The 24944-nt window shown below is 40.3% G+C and overlaps 1 protein-coding gene across 1 annotated transcript in view; it reads left to right on the top strand.

The window, feature by feature from the left end:
* UGCG (UDP-glucose ceramide glucosyltransferase) overlaps positions 1-23048 on the top strand; it is a 73607-nt gene extending 50559 nt beyond the window's left edge. Inside the window, exons 4-9 of the mRNA XM_082271146.1 lie at positions 7819-7920; positions 11303-11415; positions 14837-15015; positions 16008-16094; positions 17836-18025; positions 22568-23048. Of these exons, the coding sequence (XP_082127272.1) occupies positions 7819-7920; positions 11303-11415; positions 14837-15015; positions 16008-16094; positions 17836-18025; positions 22568-22738 (842 nt within the window). The 3' untranslated portion in view covers positions 22739-23048. The remainder of the gene's footprint in view (positions 1-7818; positions 7921-11302; positions 11416-14836; positions 15016-16007; positions 16095-17835; positions 18026-22567) is intronic.
* The last annotated feature ends 1896 nt before the right edge of the window (positions 23049-24944 follow it).

Here is a 24944-nt window from a genome sequence, read left to right as displayed (position 1 = left end):
TACTCATTGTAAATGGGAGTCAATACACACCTGCCTTAAAGTGCCTCGGTTTAACCCCAAATTAAGTTCAGCTGTTCTAGTAGGTCTTTCCTGACATTTTTTTTTTGTAGTCGCATCCTACAGCAAAAGCCATGGTCTGCAGAGAGCTTCCAAAGCATCTCATTGTTAAAAAGTATGAGTCAAGAGAAGGGTAGACAAGATTTTCCAAAGCACTAGGTAGACCATGGAGCACAGTGAAGACAGTCCTCAAGTGGAGAAAATATGGCACAACAGTGACATTACCAAGAACTGGACGTCCTTCCAAAATTGATGAAAAGACGAGAAGAAAACTGGTCAGGGAGGCTGCCAAGAGGCCTACAGCAACATTAAAGGAGCTGCAGGAATATCTGGCAAGTACTGGCTGTGTGGAACATGTGACAACAATCTCCCATATTCTTCATATGCGTGGGCTATGGGGTAAAGTGGCAGGACGGAAGCCTTTTCTTATGAAGAAAAACATCCAAGCCTGGCTAAAGTTTGCAAAAACAAATCTGAAGTCTCCCAAAAGCATGTGGGGAAAATGTGTTATCATCTGAAACCAAGGTTGAACCTCTTGGCCATAATTCCAAAAGATATGTTTGGCGCCAGTAAAACACTGCACATCACCAAACGAATATTATACCCACAGTGAAGCAAGGTGATGGCAGCATCATGCTTTGGGACTGTTTTTCTTCAGCTGGAACAAGGGCCTTAGTCAATGTAGAAGGAATTATGAACAGTTCCAAATACCAGTCAATATTGGCACAAAACCTTCAGGCTTCTGCTAGAAAGCTGAACATAAAGAGGAACTTCATCCTTCAGCATCACAACGGCCCAAAGAATACATCCAAATCCACAAAGGAATGGCTTCACCAGAAGATTAAAGTTTTGGGATGGCCCAGACCTGAATCTGATTTGAAAATCTGTGGAGTGATCTGAGGAGGGCTGGGCACAGGAGATTCCCTCACAATCTGACAGATTTGGAGTGTTTTTGCAAAGAACATTGAGCAAATATTGCCAAATCAAGATGTGCCAGGCTGATAGACTCATACCAAAAAAGACTGAGTGCTGTAATAAAATCAAAAGGTGCTTCTACAAAGTATTTAAGGGTGTGCACACTTCATGCAGCCAGATTTTAGTTTTTACTTCCCTCCACCTAAAATATTTCAGTTTAACGGAGTTGTACAGTTTATAGGTCACATTAAATTGATTTCTTTGTCCTTTTTTTTTTTTTTTTTTTTTTTTTTTTTTTTAATCACAGAAACCTGACATTTTAACAGAGGTATAAACAAGGAGCAAGAAGACCACTAAATAAATAATTGTCCAAATCTCACTCACCCAGCGCTGTATATGTAAATGTGAAAAAAAGACCATATAGGTCGAAGCTGCTGCTATAAATCACGAATAAATCAATAAAAAGGTGTGACAGATTCAATGAAATAAGAGAAAATCTGTAACACTAGCAATGCTAATATAGCTCAGCATGAATACACAGACAATACTCATACATAAAAGTGTCTGTAGATAATCTTAAATATTGGAAAAAAATAAGAGGTGTGTAGACTTTTTATATCCACTGTATATTTGAAGGCATAGCTCAACTATCTAGGTAAAAATACATATACTCCCTGTTCTACCTTGGTTGATTTAGTGTAGCATTAAAATATACCGTATTTATCGGGGTATAACACGCGCCGGCGTATAACACGCACCTCAATATTTGGAGAGAAATTTCAGGGAAAAAAAGCTTAAATTTAAAATAAACAGCTTTGAGCTCAGAACATTTTTTTTAATCAAATGACATCTCACAGTGCCCATGAATGCAGCCTCATCAGCAGTGTCCAGCAATGCAGCCCCGCCAGCGCAGTCTCCAGCAATGCAGCCTCGCCAATGCAGCCCCACCAGCGCAGTCTCCAGCATTGCAGTTCCACCAGCACAGTCTCCAGCATTGCAGCCCCGCCAGCGCAGTCTCCAGCAATGCAGCCTCGCAAGCGCCATTGACACTATCCGAATCAGTTTTTAAAAAGGCCGGGAAGCAGTGCTGAGAACAGAAGGGGGTGGGCCGAGGAGAAGGGAGAACGAGCGCTCGTCATCTGAAGTCCCACCTATGATAGACGTCACACGTTTCGGCAGAGGAGGTGGAACTTCCTATGACAGCTCTTCCTTCCTTCTCCTCGGCCCGGCCCGCCCCCTTCTGCTCTGGGTGCTGCTTCCTGGCTTTTTTTTTTTTTTTTAAATATCGGCGGAAAAAGTGTGTGTTATACGCCAATAAATACGGTAATTGGTTAAAGCCGACCTACTTTTTAAATGGCTATGGATGGAGAATCCCTTTTACTACATGTAGCCTCCAGCAGAGATCCTTTTTTTTTTTTTTTTTTTTTTTTTTTATCTGCTGTAAGAAAATCCCTTTTTTCCCTTTCTTGAGATTTGTCAAATCTCACCCAATGCTGACATAGCAACATTGGTGTGGGAAAACCCTTTTATTGACATCTCTGTTCTGTAGCTGCTTTGGTGCTGCAATGTTGTAGTATACCAATAGCTAGTATAAAAGAGGCTGTAGCTTTTGCCTTTCACCAGGTGTTTTTGGGAAAGGTGTTAATCAGGTTAGCTTTGACTATTCTCAAAGAGAACCTGTTGAATGTGTGATGTTTGAGGGGGTGGGGCGTCGGGGTTGGTAGTTCAAATGAGCAGCAGGGCATTTTATAATCCAAAGCCGTTGGCATATTCTGGCTATCATCAGATACAGTGACTATGGTATATTCTAAGGCATTGGTTTAGAATCACTATTCGAATTTTATACTTGAGACTTGCATGCTTGTTTATGAGAAGTAGGACCAAACAAGCTTTCGCTCTACTTCTCTCTTAATGTGTTACTAAACCCACAACAGTAAAATTAGTCTGTATATGCAGTAAAGGATGCTGGTTATACTCACTGTGAAACCTAAGGAGTTAATCCTCCGCTTTGTGTAAAAAGCCCGTCTCCTCTGATTCTTCCCTTCCGCTGTCCCCAATTCATCTGCTGATAGAGCAGAGTCTTGGGGGGGTACTCCGTACACGCTCAGTTTGGTGTGTATTGCTAGAGGAGGGGTTTGTTTTGTTTTTTGGAGGCTGCATGTGATCAGCACAGGGACAATTGGCCTCATAGGACAGTCGGAGTAGAATAAATCGCCTACTTACCCAGTGCTCGGCCAGACACTGATAGACGTCACAAGACTGCTATATACTGCTGATGAAAAAAAGTTATTTAGCAGTTTATATTTACTAAGATAATTGCATTTCCATGTTCTCTGTATCGTGGGAGACCAGATATAGAGAATGCTGGGTATTTGTTTGAGCTGATATATCTCTGTGCAACTTTTTTTTACCTTTTTTTGATGGACACTGTTTGCGTTAGCACACTGATGATTCCCTGATATGACAGTGCCTGGTCCTGTTCACAGGTTGCTCCCTGGCCATTGTGATAACTAGTCTGGGAACATGCTTGTTGCCCACTTCAAATAATACCGAAAATCTGTTTGTGCTCTGGATGCTATCTATTCCCGTTGCCTGGTTTAATCCTTTTTTTTTTTTTTTTTTTTTTATATATAACCTACAGGGTTGTTTTACATATGGCTGACATAGATGTTAGACATTTGAAGTTCAAGAGGCAGTCCCTTTTGGACAATAGGGTTAGTTGTCTGAACTGCCTAGGATTTTTCAGGCTGAGAGTATGATTTTAAGGTAGCAAAGGTATCCCCATGTTTGTAAAACGGCAACTATGATTTTTAACATAACATTCTCCCTGGAAATGGCATGAAAAATCCTGTGTGCAAGATAACTTCTGAGCTGGATGTAGCAGGATGTTTAACAGAGGAGCTTTGTTCATAAATCACTCCTCTGTGCTTTGTAATGTAATACAGAACAAGCTGCTACACTAGAAAAGCAATTGCTGCAGTCCTGTTACTGCGCAGTATCTGATCCCCCAATTCCTGGATTTCCACATCTCTTTAAGAAGATGAAATGGCAGATGCATTTCGGTGTTCTTATTATGTCTTAAAAGCTAGGAAAGCATGCAGGGGTTACTAAAAAGCAGCTCCTTTTTTATTATATTAAAGAAAAAGTGTCTTTATCACTAGACTTTGTTTTCTTTTAACAATTGTGACTGGTATTGGCTGCAAAGTTCCTGGCAGGTTATGCTGAGGAAGGGAAACCTCCGTTGACTTGATTCAAGATGCATTAAACAGCAGTGTTTGCATTTTCTGGGATTCTGGCACGCAAGCTAAACATAACTGGCCCGCGAGACCCACCAACAGCTGAGCTCCGACAAACTGCTTGGCCTCAATCAGGCTGCCTCTTTCCTGCCAGTAATGAATATTTCATAGCTCGTGCTACACACTTCCATTATATGCTGTCAGTCTTCTGAAAAATTGGGGCATGCTAAAACCTTTTTAATTTTTTTTCCTGCCTTCCTCCCTATTGATCTATTCTATATACACAAAGGGTGCATGGACTATGTTCAGTTTTCCTGCAAAGCTCACTGTATTGGGGCTAATTAGGATGGAGCAATCGTTTTATTAAAGTATATCTAAAGCCTATTAAACACCTGTTTTAGTGAAATCTTTATTTTTTTGTGGTTCCAGGGCACGTAAATGGAAATTCCCTCAATGTGATAGACCGTTTCAAAAAAAAAAAAAAAACACCGGTTCTAACCATTATGTACTTTCCCCACTCTATTAAAAGAAAATGTGGTGTTTAAAGATATGCTTTAAGTCTGTACCTAGGTACTGTTTAGCAGAACAGCGGTAGATCTATGGCTTTGCAATTACCATAACGGATCAACGCTGCTCCAAGCCCACAGTTTGTCTCCAGGGTTTATACTCTGTTCAGGTGTTGGCAGATCTAGAGCACATCACACTTCCAAGATGCATCGTAGCAGACAAATACCACCACACACAGGGGTTGATTTACTAAAACTGGAGAGTGCAATATCTGGTGCAGCTGTGCATGGCAGCCAATCGGCTTCTAACTTCATCTTGTTCAATTGTGTAAAACTGTGAAATCGGTCTGTATTAATTCTGCCATCACTACTTTCAGTTAGGATCAGCCACATTACATCCCATAAGTGTTTTAATTGGATTGTGAGCAGGAGTCATTGTTGCCTAGATGCTCAGGTCAAATTTTAGCAGTCTCCATATGTAAGCTTGACGGTATCCCTGACTATTTAGGCACACCTCTGGGTGATCAATGTACATTGAAAAATCTTAAACTTTGTTGCAGATTGCTCGAAGGACCCTTTCACTTGGGCAATCCAATCCACCTGTCAGTTTTTCAGGTGGACTGGATCGGATGCTCCATGCATCCCTATGGGGCAGCGGATGTCGGCGGACCCGCTGCTCTCCGATTCCGATCCTGTCTGTGAAATCCGGACGGATGGAAATCCTATTTTCCAATCATCTGGTGGATCGGATCGGATGAAACCAGAGAGGCGGTCCATTCTCACCTGATTTCCCCATAGAGGACAGCGGGGATCGGCAAATCGATCCCAGCTGAGCAGAACGGACTCCGTTCGTGTCAAAGGAACCTTAAGGTATAGCTCTTAGACAATGTGCAGTGATTGGGAGTGACCAATTCATTTTAATCAGCTGATGCACTTTGAGTGTTCAAAAAGGTTGTAGTGTCTGCATCCCTTTAAAAGTGATTAACCCTTAGAAAGTGTCTTACCAAAAACAAACTTTGTTGTGGGTTTTTTTTTTTGCAGAGGATGCCTAAAATATCAACAATTAAAGCATGAATTGGGGATAATCTCAAATAATTCACACCACCATTGTCCAAGGCACCAATTGGTGTTCTGCCCTATAACCTATAGCATACATAGAGAAAAGAGGAGGACGTTTACATCCAAGTGGGAGTAAAGCTCCCTCAATGGATAACCAAGTGGTTAATTAGGCAGAAACTGGACTTGGGTTGAATATAAAGCATGTATTTTTATTGAAAAAATCCCATCAATAAAAGAGTAAAAATACTAATTTAAACCACACTGTGCACCAGAAAACCTTAATCACACTTCGAAGAACAATGTCACTCAATAAATATGTCTGGACTGGAAGACTGTGCTGCATACATCTTTTCGGAATAAGTGGAAAGAAGAAGATAAAATGTCCTGATTTTATAAACATCAGAGCAGCAGCTCCCATAGGCCCCAGGGCTCCCCTCTATTATGGCAAATAGCAATATCAATAGATATCGCATCTCTAACTGGTAATGCAGTGAATTGGCTGATATAAGCCTAGGCCAAGAGATAACAAACTAGGCCTAGAGATGTGGATGGACATTTATTATGGATTGAACATGAATGAATGCATAATCCACCATTTGATGTATTTTGGATGGACTGTAGTGCAATGTCCGTTTTTCGCTGCTTTCAGTAAAGCCAAACTATGGAAAAGCGCTTCCTGGAAAAACCACTGTCACCCCAGTGACTTAGTGGAAATGTTCACAATTTCAAGGCAGTCCTGCAAGCATCGCTTATCACAGTATACAAGGAGCGAGCTGTCTTACCCTGCCTTATCGAGTTCTCTAGGTTTATTCATACAGTTTGTTGCTCTACCGTTTTTAGTGATCAACAGATAGTCGTTCTGATCCATGTCGGTTCCGGCTCCTGTTGCCTGTGTACCATTCCTGATCCAACATGAGGTATACACCGGATCCACTGCAAAAGGGTGGGGTATTCATGATAGATTCCCTGGGTTCGCTCTCGGTTGTGTTAGACGGGCCACGCTAAGGTTCTCTCCCAGTCATGCGCTTATCCGCTTGGGGGGCGTGCTGTTCTAAGGGTCCCGTGATGGAACTGTGACATCAATGCGTTTTGCGACGTCATGCATAGCTTTATCAGGATAAAATATCAGTGTGGTTATTTTCCCAAGCAGGAAATGACATTTTTGGAGGTGGTGTACAGAGGGACCAGAAGGCACAAAGATGTTTTTTGGTTTCTGGAATAGCATTGAGCTGCATGCAGGAAGACTGTTGATCAAAGGAGACAGTGTGGCTGTACTGGCATAACCAAGCATCCAAATTTGTCAGGTATACAGGAATGGGTACATAGGCCCCAAATACAGGAAATGTGTATCTGGGGCTGCGCACCCGTCTCTGCATGGATGTCGAACTATAAAGTGCTGGTGAGTCCATACAGCTGCTGCGTCCTGATTGACTAACATATGCTGCCTAAATGCAGGTTCATGGTTTTATTGAAACACAAACACATGGCATTTCGCACTTTATTGGCCCCTGTATCCATCTGACTAAGCCAGTGTCTGCTGCCTACTTTTGTCAAAGTGTCTGTCTGTATGGGACACGGACAGTTCTACAGGCTGGCAGTGTCTTGTGATCATATAATCCGAAAGCCTGCTTATTGCTTGCTGTAAGTGATCGGAGTAGATGGCAGCTACTACTTTTGATAGAGGGTGTTTATTAACACATGCTCAATATAGAGCATCTTGCTAAGGAATGTTATTTTATAGATTGCAGATGAGAAGGCATTTAATCAATTGTAGTACTTGTAAATATCACTTAGTGGTTAAAGTGGTTCTCGATTTTAATCACCCATGCACTTTATTGAAGCCAGTATTTACCAAGTTCCAAGGTGTGGGTCAGGTTCACGTTTTATCTTTTCTGGCCCAAACTGGGCTTCATGTTTTTATAGACTTTTTTTTTTTTTTTTAATTTCCCCTCTCCTTCTGTTGTGTATGACTTGTTCGGGCATAGGTCCTTTCATGCATAGCCGTGACCATATTTGACTGTGGTTTTTTCTTCTTTACATTTTAGGTGGCAAAAAGGTCGGCATTAATCCAAAGATAAACAATCTAATGCCTGGATATGAACTTGCTAAGTATGACCTCATCTGGATATGTGACAGTGGGATTAAAGGTATGTTGATGGTGACATTTTTAACAATCCTTACCAGGCTTATAACAATCCTTACCGGGCTTATCAGTGCAATTATACATGCCGCCACAGAATATAAAATTTCCTAATATGGAATGCAAAACAATTCTTCTCATTGTGTAATGCTAATGAGCGAAACCATGAAATGACAAGATGTTCAATGCTTAAAGTGCTATTAAACCCCAAAACAAACCTTTATAGTTCAGCTTATCAATTCTTGGGTGTGATGGCTGCATTAGTGGTGTGGTGTGTGTTTGTTTTTTTTTTTTTGTTTTTTTTTTTATGTTTTTCTTTCTTGTATTTTTATCTGGTGATCCAGCCAGTAAGGCCCCGTTCACATTGCCGCGATCCGACTTGGAGGGGCGACCTCCGAGGTCGCGGTGCGAGCAGCGCGCCGCGACATCGGAGCGGCCGCCACGGACTTCATAACATTGAAGTCAATGCAGGTCGCCCCAAAGAAGCTCCGGACCCTTTTTCTAAGTCGGAGCGACTTGTGTCGCTCCTATTAGAACGGGTCCACAGCTTCTCTATGGCAGGCGACCAGGTCGCCTGACAGGTCGCCCCAGTGTGAACCGGGTCTAAGTCTGTTATTTTGCTACAGAACAAGCTCTCCTGTAAATGTAGAGTGTTAAGGCACACCATTTACTGTCAGGAGGTGTTAGCTGGACTGTGCTCCTTCATCCAGAGTAAAGGTGAGGCCAGATCAGAGGGGGAAAAAAGACTATTTAAAAAAAAAAAAAAAAACTGATGCAGCCACCATCTAATGATTGGTAAGCTGAAGTATAGTACATTTTTGGAGTCCCCTTAGCTAATTCTAGAATAGCTATGATGAATATTGTCATTGTTTTATTTACATATGTCTATTTTTACACCATCACTGGAATCCCCGTAGAACCCATTTTGGCTCTGCTGGTATTTTTTTTTTGTCAAGAGCTTTGAGGCCTGGCGGGATTTGATAAGATCTATTTATTCTTCCATATCCTCCTAGTACATTACATGACTTGATGAGGTTGGTTGCTGTGTAGACAATGCAAAATTCAAACAGTCAACATTCTTCTTTGAATGCTCTAGAGCCTTTATGCATATTACAGGGAAAAGGGAGAACACGCAAATAGGACAACAGGAACAATATAGTGGAAGTGAGAGGTATTTTTTAGAGACCGAAAAAATTAAGTATTTCTAGTATTCTGTAATACTATTTTTTTGACAGAATGTTCCATCAGGTTAAAATGGAACTACATTTTTTAGGATTTTGATAGTGGTGAGGGGTTAGATTTGAACATGGGTGCTCAACCTGTGGCCCTCCAGCTGTTGCGGAACTACAAGTCCCATCATGCCTCTTCCTTTGGGATTCCTGCTTAACTGTCAGCCTTGCAAAGCCTCATGGGACTTGTAGTTCAGCAGCAGCTGGAGGGCCACAGGGTGAGAACTCATGGGTTAGAACCATGGCAAGTTTTTATTGCCATCTGTACCTCTGTTGGGGAGATAAGTCACTCTCTAATTGTTATGGTCAACGAGAATGAAAATGCACCAGGGTAAATCAAAAATATTAGTTACCACCAAAACAGCAAATGAAGGAACATTTTCCAATCCAATGGAGACACACATTCCCCTGACAGCTGTCTAAAAAGGGGAATTTCCCTGGCATTTGGAAGATATCTGCTCACTTCCTGCTAAGTCTCCGTTACAGGAAGTGAAGGGAACACTCCGTCATGAGACACAAATGAAGACAAAGTTTAAACCTTCCCCTACTCAACCAAAAACGCAGGAAAAAAAAAAAGTATTGGCTTCAGAAATGCTTCAGATTCATACTGCCTGAAAGGACAAATTCTGTTTACTTGAGGATTCTTTCTTTATTCTCACATTTACACATTAGTGAATGCTGTTCCACCTTAAAGTTATGTCAAGGCACAATAAAAAAAAAGTGTTTCGTACAACCATATTTCCAAACAGTTGAGATGCTGTGTAAAATCGACATAAAAACAGAATGCAATGGTTTGCAAAGCTCATAAACCTATATTTTAGTCACAATAGGAAAAATATCAAATTACTGTTTGTGAACACAGTTCGCTGTGCCATTGAAAAATGCAGTTTCCATCTCTATCATGCAAAGAAGAAGCAATATCTGTATATGATCCAGAAACGCTGCCATCTTCTGTGGGCCAAATCCCATTTAAAATGTTCTGTTGAAAAGTAGAAAACTGTTCTGTGGTAAGAGGAATTAAAATTTGACATTTTTTTTTGACAACCATGGCCCCTGGAATTAAATAGGAGAGGGAACTTCTGGCTTAGTGCTCAGTTCAAAGACCTGCATCCCTAATAGTATGGGGGTACATTGATGTGTATGGAATGTCCAGCTTGCACATCTGGAAAGGCACCCTCAATGCGAAATACGTATCCAGGTTTTACAGCAGCATATGCTCCCATCCAGACAGTCTTTCAGGAAATACCTTGCAAATTTCAGTAGGACAATGCTAAACTGCATAATGCAACTATGAAAACAGCATGGCTTCAGATAGAGTCCGGGTGCTTAACTGGCCTGCCTGCAGTCAGGGCCTTTCACAAATTAAAAATATTTGGTGCATCTTGTAACAAAATATCTGATAAAGAAGACCCAGGACTGTTGAGCAGCTGGACTCTATTTTATGGAAAAAAAGGGGCAACATTTATCTCCCAAAACTCCATCAACTGGTCTCCTCAGTTCCCTGATGGTTACAGAGTGTGGAAAGAAGAGGGGATGGTAAACCTGGCCCTGTTCCATCTTTTTTGAGATGTGTTGCTGCCATCAATTTTAAAATGACCTTATTTTTTTTTTTTTAATTATATAATTTCTAGGTTTAAACATTTGATAGGTTTATTTTTTGTGAATAAAATCCGGGATTATGCGCTTTGCAAACCATTGCATTCTGTTATTTAGATTTTACACAGCATCCCAACTTGATGTATTTTATTTTGGGCTGTAAATTTCTAGAATACATTACATGCACATTCTTTTCACATGTTAATGTCTCACTAGGACAATTAGTCCGTGTCCAGTTGACAAACTTTGATCCCGCTACATTTTAAAACAGTTGGAAATGGCAATTCCGTGTTTTGGGTACACTTTAGCTTCTCGATAGTTAGAAAGCATTTGAACCTTTTTATGAAGTTTTTATTGCCATTGTGTCTTGGGGCGGATTGCCTTTCTACTTCTCCATTTTGAAGTCATCACCAAAAAAACCTTTAAAAGATTCAGGAGAGGAAAACAAACATAAGATTTAGACAGTGGAAAAATTTCAGCCTGTGTTTTTTTTTTTATACGGTCATGTGCAGTGTTTTTGTTCTTGCTAACATATTACCACTTTCTGACTTTTTTGCATGGCAGTGAAACCTGACACATTGACTGACATGGCTAATCAGATGACGGAAAAGGTTGGTTTGGTCCATGGACTTCCTTATGTAGCAGACAGGCAGGGCTTTGCTGCTACGCTAGAACAGGTAAGCTACAATTAGAGTGTGACAAATCATTGCCCAGCCTTACTGAAGGAAAGAATGAGGAACAAGTTGCGTGAGGTAGTCTGAGTGTGTTGGGTGTGTAGTGACTTTGAAAATCTGCTGCTGCATATTCCATTATCCACTTTAGTGCTATATAATGTGATACTAGCACACCTGACTTGTGTTTATTTCATATGTACAGCTGAGCTATGTTTTGGTACATGAAATCATACCTAGAAGGAATATTAGGTATCCTTGGCATGGCTGTATGCTATCTCTCTATGTAATTTTGGAGCCATTTTTAAACTGATCTAAAACTATAATTCAGCAGAGCCCTTTTCTTGTTTATATCCTCCTGGTTGACTCCATGCCATGGTAGTTGTCAGCGTTTTCACTGTTGTTTTTTTTTTTTTTTTTTACACCATTTAAACTCCAACAACAAATAGCGACTTTCATGCATGACCTAAAAAATATACTGACATCCGTCACACATCCGTTTTTCAAGAAATTTTACAATATGATTTGTGGAGGTGATGCGCTTATCCCACCACGGACTTAAAGCTTCACTTTTATTCTATTCCATTAATATTTTTGAAGCGATCCGCAGGCTATAGAACTACAGAGAGTTAAAGGGAAAATTAAGAGGAAGTCTTTTTTTTTTTTTTTTTTTGTATGGGCTAAAGTTGAACTGAGGCTGTTGAAAAGTGCGTGACAAGAGAAGGCAGATTTCTCCTGCTGTGGTGCCTGAGAGATGAAAATTTGGCAGGGTTAATCTAGCTTGTTGCTTTCCTCTCAGCTCTCTTATGTCAGTTCAGGTAAGCAGAACCTGTAATGATGTAAGTTTTTAAAGCCTGAACAGAGAGATCTGTAAGTAAAGCATTTACTGTTTATGGGTAGGCACAATTTGTAGCAAACCTTTCTATTTATGGACATTTTGTTAGGTTCCCTATTGTGTGTGTTTATTTTTTTTACACTCTTCAGCAAAGGCAGTTCTAAAAGAGAGCAGGGAGATGTGGTGCAGTGGGGTGTGATAAAATGTAAACGTGCTGCATTACATTGCATGTCACTGCATAGAAGTGCTACTCATTGCACTACTGTGCGGTGACATAAGTGTCACTTTGTGCACTTTAAATAAAGTTGGCAAAAAAAGATGAACTTTGTGGTGCAAAACAATGTGCATCACCTTGGTCACCAGGATAAAGAGGGAGCGTTGTCCGATCTCTATAGAAGTTAGACTGGATTCACACTGCTATATTGAGCAACACCGGTTGTGCATTGGTGTGCTGTAGAGCTGCATGATTCTGGCCAAAATGAGAATCACGATTTTTTAGCTTGGAATAAAGATCACGATTCTCTGTGTAACAAAAAAAATTGGGATAACTTTACTGTTACATTTTTTTTTTTTTTTTTTTTATTCATTAAAGTCTATTAATTGCGTTTGAAAGACTGCTGCGCAAATACAGTGTGACATAAAATATTACAACAATCGCCATTTTATTCTGTAGGGTCTCTGCTAAAAAAAATACATAAAATGTTTGGGTGTTCGAAGTACTTTTCTAGCAAAAAAAATGATTTTAACTTGCAAGCAACAAGTGTCAGAAAAAGGTCTAGTCTTTAAGAGGTTAAACTTCCTTTCTCCCTGGCAGAGGGAAGGAAAAGATACAATGTAATCATTTTGTTTATAGTTACTGGGAGACTAAGGCTCCGTTCACATGTGAGCGTATGGATCGCGGGCAGAACCGCCGCGGTTCCGCCCGCGATCCGGAGATTTATTGCAAATCGCGGGACGCCTAGCGTTGCCCGTTGATTTGCAATAGCCCCCCAAACGCCAAGCGATGTTGCCGCGATTTCCGCCTGCCGAATCGCGGCAACATCGCGCAAACAAAATCGCGGGACGCAATACGCTCCAAAGAAGTACATGAGCTTCTTTGGAGCGTATTGCGTCCAGCGATTTTGTTTGCGCGATGTTGCCGCGATTCGGCAGGCGGAAATCGCGGCAACATCGCTCGGCGTTTGGGGGGCTATTGCAAATCAACGGGCAACGCTAGGCGTCCCGCGATTTGCAATAATCTCCGGATCGCGGGCGGAACCGCGGCGGGTTCCGCCCGCGATCCAAACGCTGACATGTGAATGCAGCCTAAGGGCTCTTTCACACGGTCCGCCTCCGTAGGCTGAGCCGGCGGATGACAGCTCCGTCTCCGCTTGCGGAGAGGGAGGTGTCTCAGCACCCGCTGCCCTCTATGGGGGATCGGATGAGAGCGGACCGCTTGTCCGCTCTCATCAGATCCGCTCCGCTCCGATTACTGAACGAATGGAAAATAGGGTTTCCATCCGTCCAGATTTCACGCACAGGATCGGATGCGGGTGTCAGCGGAAGTGTCTCCGCTGACACCCGCTGCTCCATAGAGCTGCATGGAGGATCCGATCAGATCCGCCTAAAAAACTGACAGGCGGATCTGATCGGACCGCCCGTGTGAAAGAGCCCTTAGGCCCCATTCACACTGGGGCGATCCGACTTCCCGTGGGCGACCTCCGAGGTCGCGGTGCAAGCAGCGCGCAGCGACCTCGGAGCGGCCGGCACGGACTTCATAACATTGAAGTCTATGACGGTCGCTCCGGGTCGCCCCAAAGAAGCTCCGGACCCTTTTTCTAAGTCGGAGCAACTTGTGTCGCTCCTATTAGATTAGAACGGGTCCGCCTCAGTGTGAACGGGGACTTAATGCTGATAGGCGTTTGCTGGGAGGCTTTTTTTTTTTTTTTTTTCCACAGCTGTTCTCTCTGCTTCCTAAGCTATGCAAAGAATCGAGCATATGTCAGGTTTAGATCGTCAGGGGGGGTGAATCGAGATCGCGATTTTCATACGATTAATCGTGCAGCTCTAGTGTGCTGTGACGTCATTCATTGTGAAAGGACGCACGGTAATCCACTGGTTTGCATTATGTGTGCTGCCTTAATGCAGCCCAAGTTCACACACCACACGGATGGAAGTAGGCCCAAAATAAATTCTTGTTCATCAAACACATTTTATTTTGATGTGTAGTTAATGAATTAACAAGGGGGGGGGGGATTTAATGCATGGAAAATTCAGACCACCGCATACAGTTGGTACCAATGTAACATCTGTCAAATACATTTACATAGCTATTAGGAGGAATTTGTACATATTTTTGTGTACAAAAATGACTCCGTACAAGTATCTTTTTTTGTGTTTCGACAATTGTTCTTTTGGGGTCTCTTCAATAAGTGTGTGTGTAAAACAAGATTATATTTGTTTAGTACTAGGACTTGGATCAACACGTAAATTGAGAATAGCAAGTCTATTGTTTAACATCTGTAACAATGCTGCGCATAGCATTCTTTACATACTAATCACTAACTTCAGCTTTCTATTTATTTAGTTCTCTTCCTTATTTTCACATCCTAGGTTTATTTTGGGACTTCCCATCCAAGGTCTTACATTTCTGCTAATGTGACTGGTTTCAAGTGTGTTACTGGTATGTCTTGCTTGATGAGAAAAGAGATTCTGGACCAAGCAGGAGGGCTTATTGCATTTGCCCAATACATAGCTGAAGATTATTTCATGGCCAAGGCAATTGCAGATCGGTAGGTAGTGGATATCAGATACTTTTCATTATAGATCTCTATACATTTCTATTTGTGACCATGGGTTTATTATAATGGTGGATGTTCTTTTACGTAGATTTTTACACTACCTTCAAAAATCATTGCCAGAGTCCTTTCTAGTACTTGTGCTGCTTTGGGTATAACTAAAAATATCTCCCCTAGAGGTAAGCCCCACCTCTGACAAACCAATAATAGATTTTGTGGTATAGATTCCCTACTTCTGTGGCTTTCAAAGTGTCCTGTACTGTTGGTTAAAGTAGAGGGCAAGGTCTTAAGTCTTTTCTGAGACAGATTCTTGCCTTTTGTGGCCAAAATAATCCTATTTATATTTATTACAGGTATTGTATATATATTGCTGTCAATTTATACAGCGCTTTACATCTATTTTGTACATTCACATCAGTCCCTGCCCCTTACAATCTAAGGTCTATAACTCACATTAAGCCTGGTACACACTATTGGCTTTCTGGGTTGAATGAAAAAAAAGGGCCAGCTCCGGTCGGAGCCGCTATACTAACTATGCGAAGTTAGTATAGCGATCTCCCCGCGGAGCTATTGTGTTCTGACAGGTGGACACCCCCCAAGAACACTCCGATCTAGCATGCACATGCAACAGAAGCTGGCCAAGCGGCCAAGCGGCCAGCTTCTGTCAGTCAGACCGTCATACACATGGGCCGAATGTCAGCCTTTTTTTTTTTTTTTTTTTTTTGAACCGGCAAATGTCTCCCGACATTTGGCCCATGTGTACCGGGTTATGCTTACAATGGACATTTTAGACAGGATCTATACAATTAAGCTACCATCATGTCCTTAGAGTGTGGGAGGAAACCCACACAACACAATAGAAAAACGGGGCACATTCCAAAGGCACAAAGTTCAATTGTGGGAACTTAAATTTTTGGTAATGGACTAAAATGCTGTGATTAAAATTTAGCATTATTTGATTTTTTTTTGTTTTTTTTCTTGTACAGGGGATGGAAATTTTCTATGGCTACACAGGTCGCAATGCAAAATTCTGGTTGCTACTCTATATCTCAGTTTCAATCTAGGATGATTAGGTAAATAAATATGTATTGGATTTTTTTGTCTGCTTTCAAAGACTCTTTGATATTTGGCACTCACGTTTTAAATGTTTTGTAAGGCATTGATAAAAGCCATCTCCTAAAAGTAAAAGGCCTATGAACTGTCTGCGAAAAAACCTGTCAGAAGTTCTGGTTCCTGTCTATCAAAGATAGTTTATAAAAGTTCAAAGTGTAGAAGAGTTTGACTGTGACTGCATTGATGGTATAAATATTCTCAGATCTGTTGTAGATTAAACTAGTGGAAAAATAGTTTTCAATGTGAAAATTTCCTTAGAAAAAGTTTAAAAGCAGCAGAGAAAAAATGCTTCTGCTGATATTTCAAGTGATTTACCCTGTTCGGAATAAATGTAACTTGCAGACAATGCAATAGGGTTGATTTTTACTAAAACTGGATAGTGCAAAAATCTGGTGCAGCTGTGCATGGTAGCCAATTGGCTTCTAATTTTAGCGTGTTCAGTTTAGCTTTAACCAAAAAAGAAAACTGGAAGCTGCTTGGTGTCTATGCAAAGCTGCACCAGATTTTGCACACTCTGGTTTTAGTAAATCAACCCCAGTGTCTTCAGCATCATTTCTAATTTTACAATTAGAAGTCGAAAACTAAATCTAAACTCCCAGAAATGTTATATTTTGCATACATACACTGGGCTAACTTGGCTCAAAGGAAGTATACATAGACCTCTGTTGAAGCTATAAATCCCTGTAGTAGCCCGAGCTATTACAGTGATATCTGCTGTCTTTGGGTTCTGTGCTGCACAGCATCCTTTCAACATAGTAACTACAGGTTGTTGCTTGCTCGGCTTGGCCACCATTCAGAGAACATTTTCAAAAAATGCCAAGCTGGCCCAATGTAAGTATGCAAAATAGATTCTCTGAAATTCAACTTGGTTTACAGAAATTATTATATATAGGTCGGTTTTAGACACTATGCCTTTTTTAGTATTTGCTTTTATTATTGCTTCTAAACTGCAAAATTTTCATAAATTTTTGTCAGTTACTAAAATACCTCTTCCCACAGCTATAAAAGTGTAATTCCAGCCACATATTTTTCCTCGTTTTTCTAGCTATTGCATGTGAAAGCATATACATACACACACACATATATATATATATATATATATATATATATATATATATATATATATATATATATATATATATATATATATATAATCTTTTTTTTTTTTTTTTTTTTCTGTACCGTTGCACTGGAATGCAAATAAGAGGAAGTCTCCAATGGTGCGCGCACACTCCTTTTACTAAAAAGTATTTATTACTACTATATCTCTTTTTGGAGAAAGGTGCCCTCCTTTCCTGTCAAGACTAGGATGGGAAGTGTGATGACCTTTTCCCAAAAGTCTCAGAGCAATAAAATCTTGATGGTTTTTGACTTTCTGACCTCATTAAAAACCATATGGGAAAAAAAAGGCTAAAGTTCCACCTAAATTAGAACTAGCTGCCTCCATCTAAAGCGAAATTAAAGTTGGCTACACTGAAGTGAGGTTACTCCAATCTCTTGACTGGACACACTGTTGTTTGCTGGAACAGTGTTGTAGTAGTGTAGTATTTGTGACCAGCAGCAGCAAGTCATGGATAGGTAGTTGTTGGAGTACCTGCTATAACTGGGAGAATCCCCCCCCCCCCCCCATAAGGCCTAGTGTTTGTATACTGTATCAGCATTATTAAAAGCAGAATAACTTTAATATTTCTTTTTTCCCAGGTGGACTAAGCTAAGGATAAATATGGTTCCTGCTACAATCATATGCGAGCCTATATCTGAATGTTTTGTATCCAGTTTAATCATCGGCTGGGCAGCACATCATATCTTTCGATGGGATATCATGGTGTTTTTTATGTGTCATTGTCTAGCATGGTTTATATTTGACTACATTCAACTCCGCGGTGTTCAGGTAAGGTTTACCAATCCCTTTGGCTACATATTTGCTTGAGCCTAGTGCTATCTGTGTTATGATCCTGCATAAGACAGAACCTTACAGGTTTCTTGAACATTGTTATGTGTTTAACAAGTTGCCTCGATCTTTATAGATTCTGAAATTTTCACTAATTGTGTTCAAATAGGCAAAGCCTGCACAATCCATATCAAATATTATCTGGTGTTGATAGGGCAGTACAGTTGGCAATTTAAACATCCTGTGTACATTTTAGAGTCAGGATATGAAATACAGATATGGATTGTTAATTTAATGAGGTATACACCGATCAGACATAATGTTATGACCACTGACAAGTAGCATGAAATTGATTAAGTAACAAAGTGTGTGGCATATACTGGGCAGCAAAAAAAAAAATTTGTTGCCCATGAAGTAGATGTGTTGAAAGCCGGAAAAAAATGGGTAAGCGAAGAATTTTGAGCCACACTGACGACGGCCAAACTGTAGTGGCTATATAACTGGGTCAGAGCAACTCCAAAACTGCATCTCTTGTGAGGTGTTCCCAGGCTGTAGTGGTCAGGACCTACCAAAAGTGGGCAAAAAAAAAAAAAAATGGCAACAGGGTCAAGGGCGACCAAGCCTCATTGATGCTCATGAGGAGGGGGCGAAAGCTGGCCCGTGTAGTCCAATCCAATAGAAGAGCTACTTTAGGTCAGATTGCTGAAAAAGTTAACACTGGTTCCAACAGAAAGGTGTCAGAACACAGTGCATCACAGTTTGTTGCATATGGGGCTGCATAGCCACTGCCAGGCTGTGGGCAGAAACATAGGAAAGTGACGGCAGAGAAAGATTGAGTCTTGCTTTTTTTTTTTTTTTTGGTAACTTTATTGTCGGACTATGGATCTATGTTTGTCCCAAGCATGTTTTGAAGCCATTTACTGTTGACTGTCTCACTACCTCTGCTGCTGGTCATGTCCTCATGTTCTTCACTTTGCCGACCAGTATCCACAGCCAAAAGTGCCTACAATGAGCACATGAGCTTCAGAACTGGACCATTGTGCGATGGAAGAATGTGGCTTGGTCTGATGAATTCAAAAATGGTTTAAGGAACACAACAATGACTTTGAGGTGTTGACTTGCCAAATTTTTCAGATCGCAATCCAATCGGGAATCTCTGGGATGTGCTGGGAAAACAAGTCTGATCCACGAAAGTCCCATCTCACAACTTACTGGCCTTTTAAAGTGGTTGTAAACCCTTACATATACCCAGTGACATGATTGGCATCTAGTGATACCCAGTTGAAACAAATCCTCCTACATAAGTTGTTCCTGTCTATCTGCAGTGTTCTCTTCATCCATTCAAACTGCAACATTTATAAAGCTTGTCTGAGCTGTCAAACAAAAAAAAAGGATGGGGTAGCTGAAATTACTCCTGTAGAGCTCAGTGAGGAGAGCTGAGCGCTGATTGGAAGAAAGGGACACCGCCTCCTTCACAAAGCTCACAGGAAGAGCGCTGAGGCTGTCAATCAGATGGAGATCCTTCACCTGTCACCTTTTTTTCCTCTTGATGTCAGGAAAACTTGTCTAAAATGATTCGTGCTGAAATTTTGACACTTAGTGCTCTTAATTGAGACAAAACTACACACTATAGAAGGGTATGCTTTGTTCATATTTCATGTCTGAGGTTTACAACCACTTTTAAAGGATCTGGTACTAAGAGCTCGGTGCCAGATACCACAGCATACCTTCGGAGGTCTAGTGCCTCCGATGAGCTATGGTCATAAAGTTAGGGCTGATCAGTGTATTTCTCACTTCTGTTTTATGCTGATATTTAGTCTTATAACATAATCATTTTCCCAAGAAAATTTATTTGTGGTTTGCCTGGAAATTACAGCTATTCTGATTTTGTAATCTGAGCAAAGAGCGGATTCATGAGATTTTTAGGGAAAACAAACTTCTTAGTTTTGCTGCATTTACATTCAACAACTTTAAGGGCCCTTTCACGCAAACGGACCGATCTGGTCTGCCTGTCCATTTTTCAGGCGGACCCGATCAGGCCACCCATTCTCCCTTGAGGGGCAAAATCCGCTGAAAACCGACGTATACGCTCGCCATCCGTCCATTGGGTCGGATCGGATGAAAACGGACAAGCCGTCCGTTTTCATCCGATCTCCCATAGAGGAAAGTCGGACTCTGACAGCTCTGTCTCTGCACACAGAGCAGAGATGGACCTGTAATTTGCCTGCTCAGCAGGGATCAGCGGATCGATCCCCGCTGAGAAAGCAGAGTCCGTCAAAACAGATCTGCCCGTGTGAAAGGGGCCAAATACCTTTTTTTGTTTATACTTCTCCATTTCATAATATAAAATTTGTAGATACCAGCTGTATTTTTTTGCACAAAAATAGAATTTGATTTTTTTTCTTTTTTCCCATGATATGTTGCAACTACCCTCACTCTCACTGTAGGTTTGGCATGCGTACTAATTTGTGAACGGAGAAAGCACAGTACAAAATCCTTTTGTTTAGTGTTTGGTGGCATGGCTCACTTGGTTTAATTATGTGTGTTTTGTACAATAACCTTAAATGCACTCTCCTGAGGCTTTTTTGCTACAACTTTTGTTTAGGAAACCGCTTTTGATGAGCTTTATTTTTCTTGGATAATTAAACATAAGTGTTTCCTATTGCAAGGGCACAAAGATAGTTTTTTCACCCTGTTTACACCAAAATGCTGCATTAATGTGGGTTGTGGCACATTGCGTAAAAATAGAGATGCTGCATTTTTACAAAGCCCAACTCCATGCACCTCATGTCAGTGCAGAACATTGCGTAAGCTTAAATGATGCATTATTTTGTGACACTTCAATTAAAAAAAAAAAAAATACAAAACAGGAGAAAATACAACAAAATAATTTGGTGCTAACAGACGCAATAGAATACCCATTTTTGGCCAAATATAAAATCTGTGATTGTTCTGAAAAATGAATACCAAACGTGTCAAGCCTCCTATTGCAGCGGGGTGCCTTTGCATTTATTGTTTTTTTTTTTTTTTTTAATTTTTATTACAGTTTAACAACCCCCCCCCCCCCATTTGAGCTTTAATGCTGTCACAAGGGGGCTAATATCCTTCCACATACCGTAAAAGTATTCACTCGATGAAAATAAAAAAAGTGCAGCCGTGAGCTTTTTATAAGTCCAGGCTGTTTATAAATGGCCTTATGGACATCAAGTAGTTTTCAAGATTGGTTAGGTTAGAGTTGTCTTTCAAAACAAAGTACATAGTGTCAGTGACCATGTAAAAGGACATTTTATGGGCAGCTGATGTTTAGAATTGATTTTTTAAGCGGGGAGTAATATTTAGTAAGGGAATGCTAGAATCTGTCTGTTTCCCTGGTGCAGATTTTCCTTTTTTTTTTTTTTTTTTTTTTTTTAGTAAAAGGTTATTCCCAGAAAAGGAAGTGAGGGGAATTCTCTTTAATGGACCCCTGAATAGTAGTAAAATCTGACAGAGGTTCTAACCTTTCCCAATTCGGTCCACAGCTAAAAAAGTTTGGGTATAGATATACTTTAAGATGGCTTATTAACTACTTGCTGACCGCCCCACGCACATATACAGCAACGGGGTGGCTGCTCTGCACCAGATCATTTACGTGATCTGGAATTTCTGGGCAGGGAGCGCCCCCCCTCTGTGCTGTGATTCGATACAGCACAAGTTGGTCAGCAGGTCCAGGCAGTACCCGGACAGGGTCAACCAGTGCCCAGGGCAAGGATACAGAATTGCAACCCCCCCCCCCTCACTTTTAATATATGTCATAGAATGGGTGTACCACTCTTCATCTATTCTTTGCCTCCCCCTCGCTCCTCTGTGCCCAGGGCAGCTGCCTCTCCTGCCCACGGCTTGTCCCGGCCAATGATTTATGGGCTCTGTACACAGAGCAGAAATATGGCTGTTTTTTGCAGGAAGAAAAATCAGCCACATCTGCTAGTAAAAGCAGCACATATTTCACGTTACTCTTGTTGGGCACACAGTTAACCCTTTCCTTTCTCCCAGATGTTAACCCTTTCCCAGCCAGCGACATTAGTACAGTGACAGTGTATAGTATTAGCACTGATGTCCGTATCAGTTATTCTTTTCTCACTCTGTGTCCGTTAGTGTCAGATTACACGCCACACTATCACAGTCCCAGTATAAGTTGCTGATCACTGCCATTACTAGTATAAAATAAAAATGTCAGTGTATATATACAATAATCTTGTAGACGCTAAACCTTTTATGCAAACCAACTAATATATACTAATAAGGGTTGACTAAACCCCCCCCCCCCCCCCCAAAACATCTGTAGACTTTTTATTGTATAAAAAAAAATGTAAAAAAAAAACCGTAGTGATCAAATACCACCAAAAGAAAGCTCTTGTTTGGAAAAAAAATTACATAAATTTAATTTGCGTACAGTGTTGCATGACTCCAATTGCCAGTGCCGAATAGCAAAAATGCTCTGGTCATGAAGCGGGGTAAACTTTCTGGAGGTCAAGTGGTTAACCATGTATTTTTCTTCTTTTTTAGGGAGGTCCACTTTCTTTTTCAAAACTGGACTATGCAGTGGCCTGGTTCATCCGTGAATCTATGACGATATACATTTTTCTATCTGCCCTCTGGGATCCCACGATCAGCTGGAGGACGGGACGGTATAGGTTACGATGTGGAGGCACAGCTGAAGAAATTCTAGATGTATAGTTTTCAATTTATGACTGTATATAAAAAGAAAAAATTCAAAAAAAGGAAAAAAAAAGTATTATAAATTGTTTATACGAATGCTTTTAAAAAAAAGACAAAAAACAAAAACCTACCTTTTTGAATAGTTTTTACATGTATGTTTTGCTGTCTGATCTTTAAATTATTTTGCATGGCACTTGCATCTGTGAAGACTTTAACATGTTTGTAATCTAGTCCATATGGGGCAATACGGAATTTTTTTTTATTTTTTTTTTTTTTAAAGAGATAATTTCAATATCTTATAAGTACTCTGCAGTAAATTTCATAGAAGCGGGGGGAAAACATTGTGTTTTTTTGAACATGTGGTGTTGGATACAGTTTCTGTGGAAAAATGAGAAATTAAGGCAGTAACATTTTCTAGTGATTTATAATCTGAGCCCTAACACAACAATAATAATAATAATGTGTATATCAATTCACCATTCCTTTTTTTTTTTTTTTTATGAAAACCAGTATTCCTTACTGGATTTCTCACACACTGTTTGCTACCTCGTAGCAGTGCTGCAGAGTAAGTATAATCTTCACTTAGTGGCGACCTGTATGTTTATTTTCTGTAAACAGCAAGAGAAGCAATTTTAAAGTGTACTACTTGTCGGAATCGGCCATTTTGTTGGTTGAAGCGGTATATATGTAAATGCAAGCCAAGTATTAAAGACCAATGACTGCCTTAGTGGCTTTACTGGTTTATAGTAAATGGGATGCATTGTCATAAATATTGGCACAGGCTAAAAAAAATGGCTGACTGTGTATAAGCAAAGGTTAAAAGATGGATTGTCTTCCTAGCTGTTACTGCAATGAACCAAAAGTAGACTGTTTGATTGCTCCTTATGGCTAGCCATGCTCTTAAAGATCATTACTAATTTGTCCCATTTGGGACCCTTTCTAATCACAATGCTGTACTTCACTTTAGCCTTTGCCTCCATAATTCCTCCTGGTGAGGTGTTGTTTTTTTTTTTTTTTTTTTTTTCTTCAGTATTGTGTTTTTTTTTCCGTTTACTGGTTTGTTTCTACAAATGGTAGAAATGGCATTTAGAAAGCAGCTCACGCGTTTAACTACGGTATTTTCTTACTCCACATAAAAAATAAAAATTGCTAAGTCATTTTGTAACATATTTAGTATCTTTTTAATGCATGTATGATGAACAGACTGAAAGATTCACCGTAAATAATGTAAATATATATTTAAATGTATAAAAACAAAGTGAGGTTATATTTGCCGCATTGAAGAGCTGTATACAGTCTTAATTTATTAGCTATCAAACATGTCTACTGTTGGGTTGTATGCTTTATACAGTTGGATCTAGTTGTATTTAAATTTATTTTTTGTTAATTATTTTTTTTAATCTATACTTGTATAACCGCTAAAAAAAAAAAAAAAAAAAAATGCAAAATGTAAATGCATGCTGTATATTATTCATATAACTGTTTGTATTTATTGTTCTCAACCCTAATGTCTGGTTTCCCGTGAATCTGTGGTGAACTGGGCGTGTTTTTGGTTATGTACATGCACTTAAAAAGAAGTGAACAAGATATGCATAAGCCTTTAAGAGTATGTGTCAGTGTCTTGCTATGCCATCTCAATCACCTCCCATGTTTCCATCCTGGCTAGTGTATAGGAATCTCGCATAAGCTTGAACCTGCGTTCTTAAGCTTAACGTATGCCAGAGAACTCTCTCTATTTAAAACTCCAGGCTTTCGAAAATGACATTTTTTTTAGTTTATTTGGGTAGATGCTGTTGGTTGGAATCTCTAACGTGCTTCTTATCACTTTCAGGGACTGCAGTGACCAGATCTTTGCAACTAAAATTCCCAGACCTACCCAGCTGCCATAAACATTACAAATGCACATCACAGTCCCTATTTGATTCCCTATTCATTTTAAATTGCAGAGATAATGGTGGCAGGTGTAGGATCCCTGCTACAAAAAGAGGACAGAGATTCTATTGCTTGGGTGACTGAGACAGGAATCTCCAGCTGGTAGGTCATATCTAAGAAGCCAGGGGAGGATTCCACCCACCAGCATCTATTTATAGCTAAAGTATCAGGTTTGGGTGGGCTAGCCTGAAATACAACAGACATTCAGGGGTTTATTTATGAAGACTGGAGAGTGAAAAATCTGGTGCAGCTGTGCATGGTAGCCAATCAGCTTCTAAAGTTAGCTTGCTCA

Source organism: Pelophylax lessonae, assembly GCF_965119305.1.
Source record: "Pelophylax lessonae genome assembly, chromosome: 1".
In the NCBI taxonomy this organism is placed as follows: domain Eukaryota; kingdom Metazoa; phylum Chordata; class Amphibia; order Anura; family Ranidae; genus Pelophylax; species Pelophylax lessonae.
The sequence above is the reverse complement of the archived record's forward strand: the minus strand, read 5'-3'. Positions and strand labels throughout refer to the sequence as shown.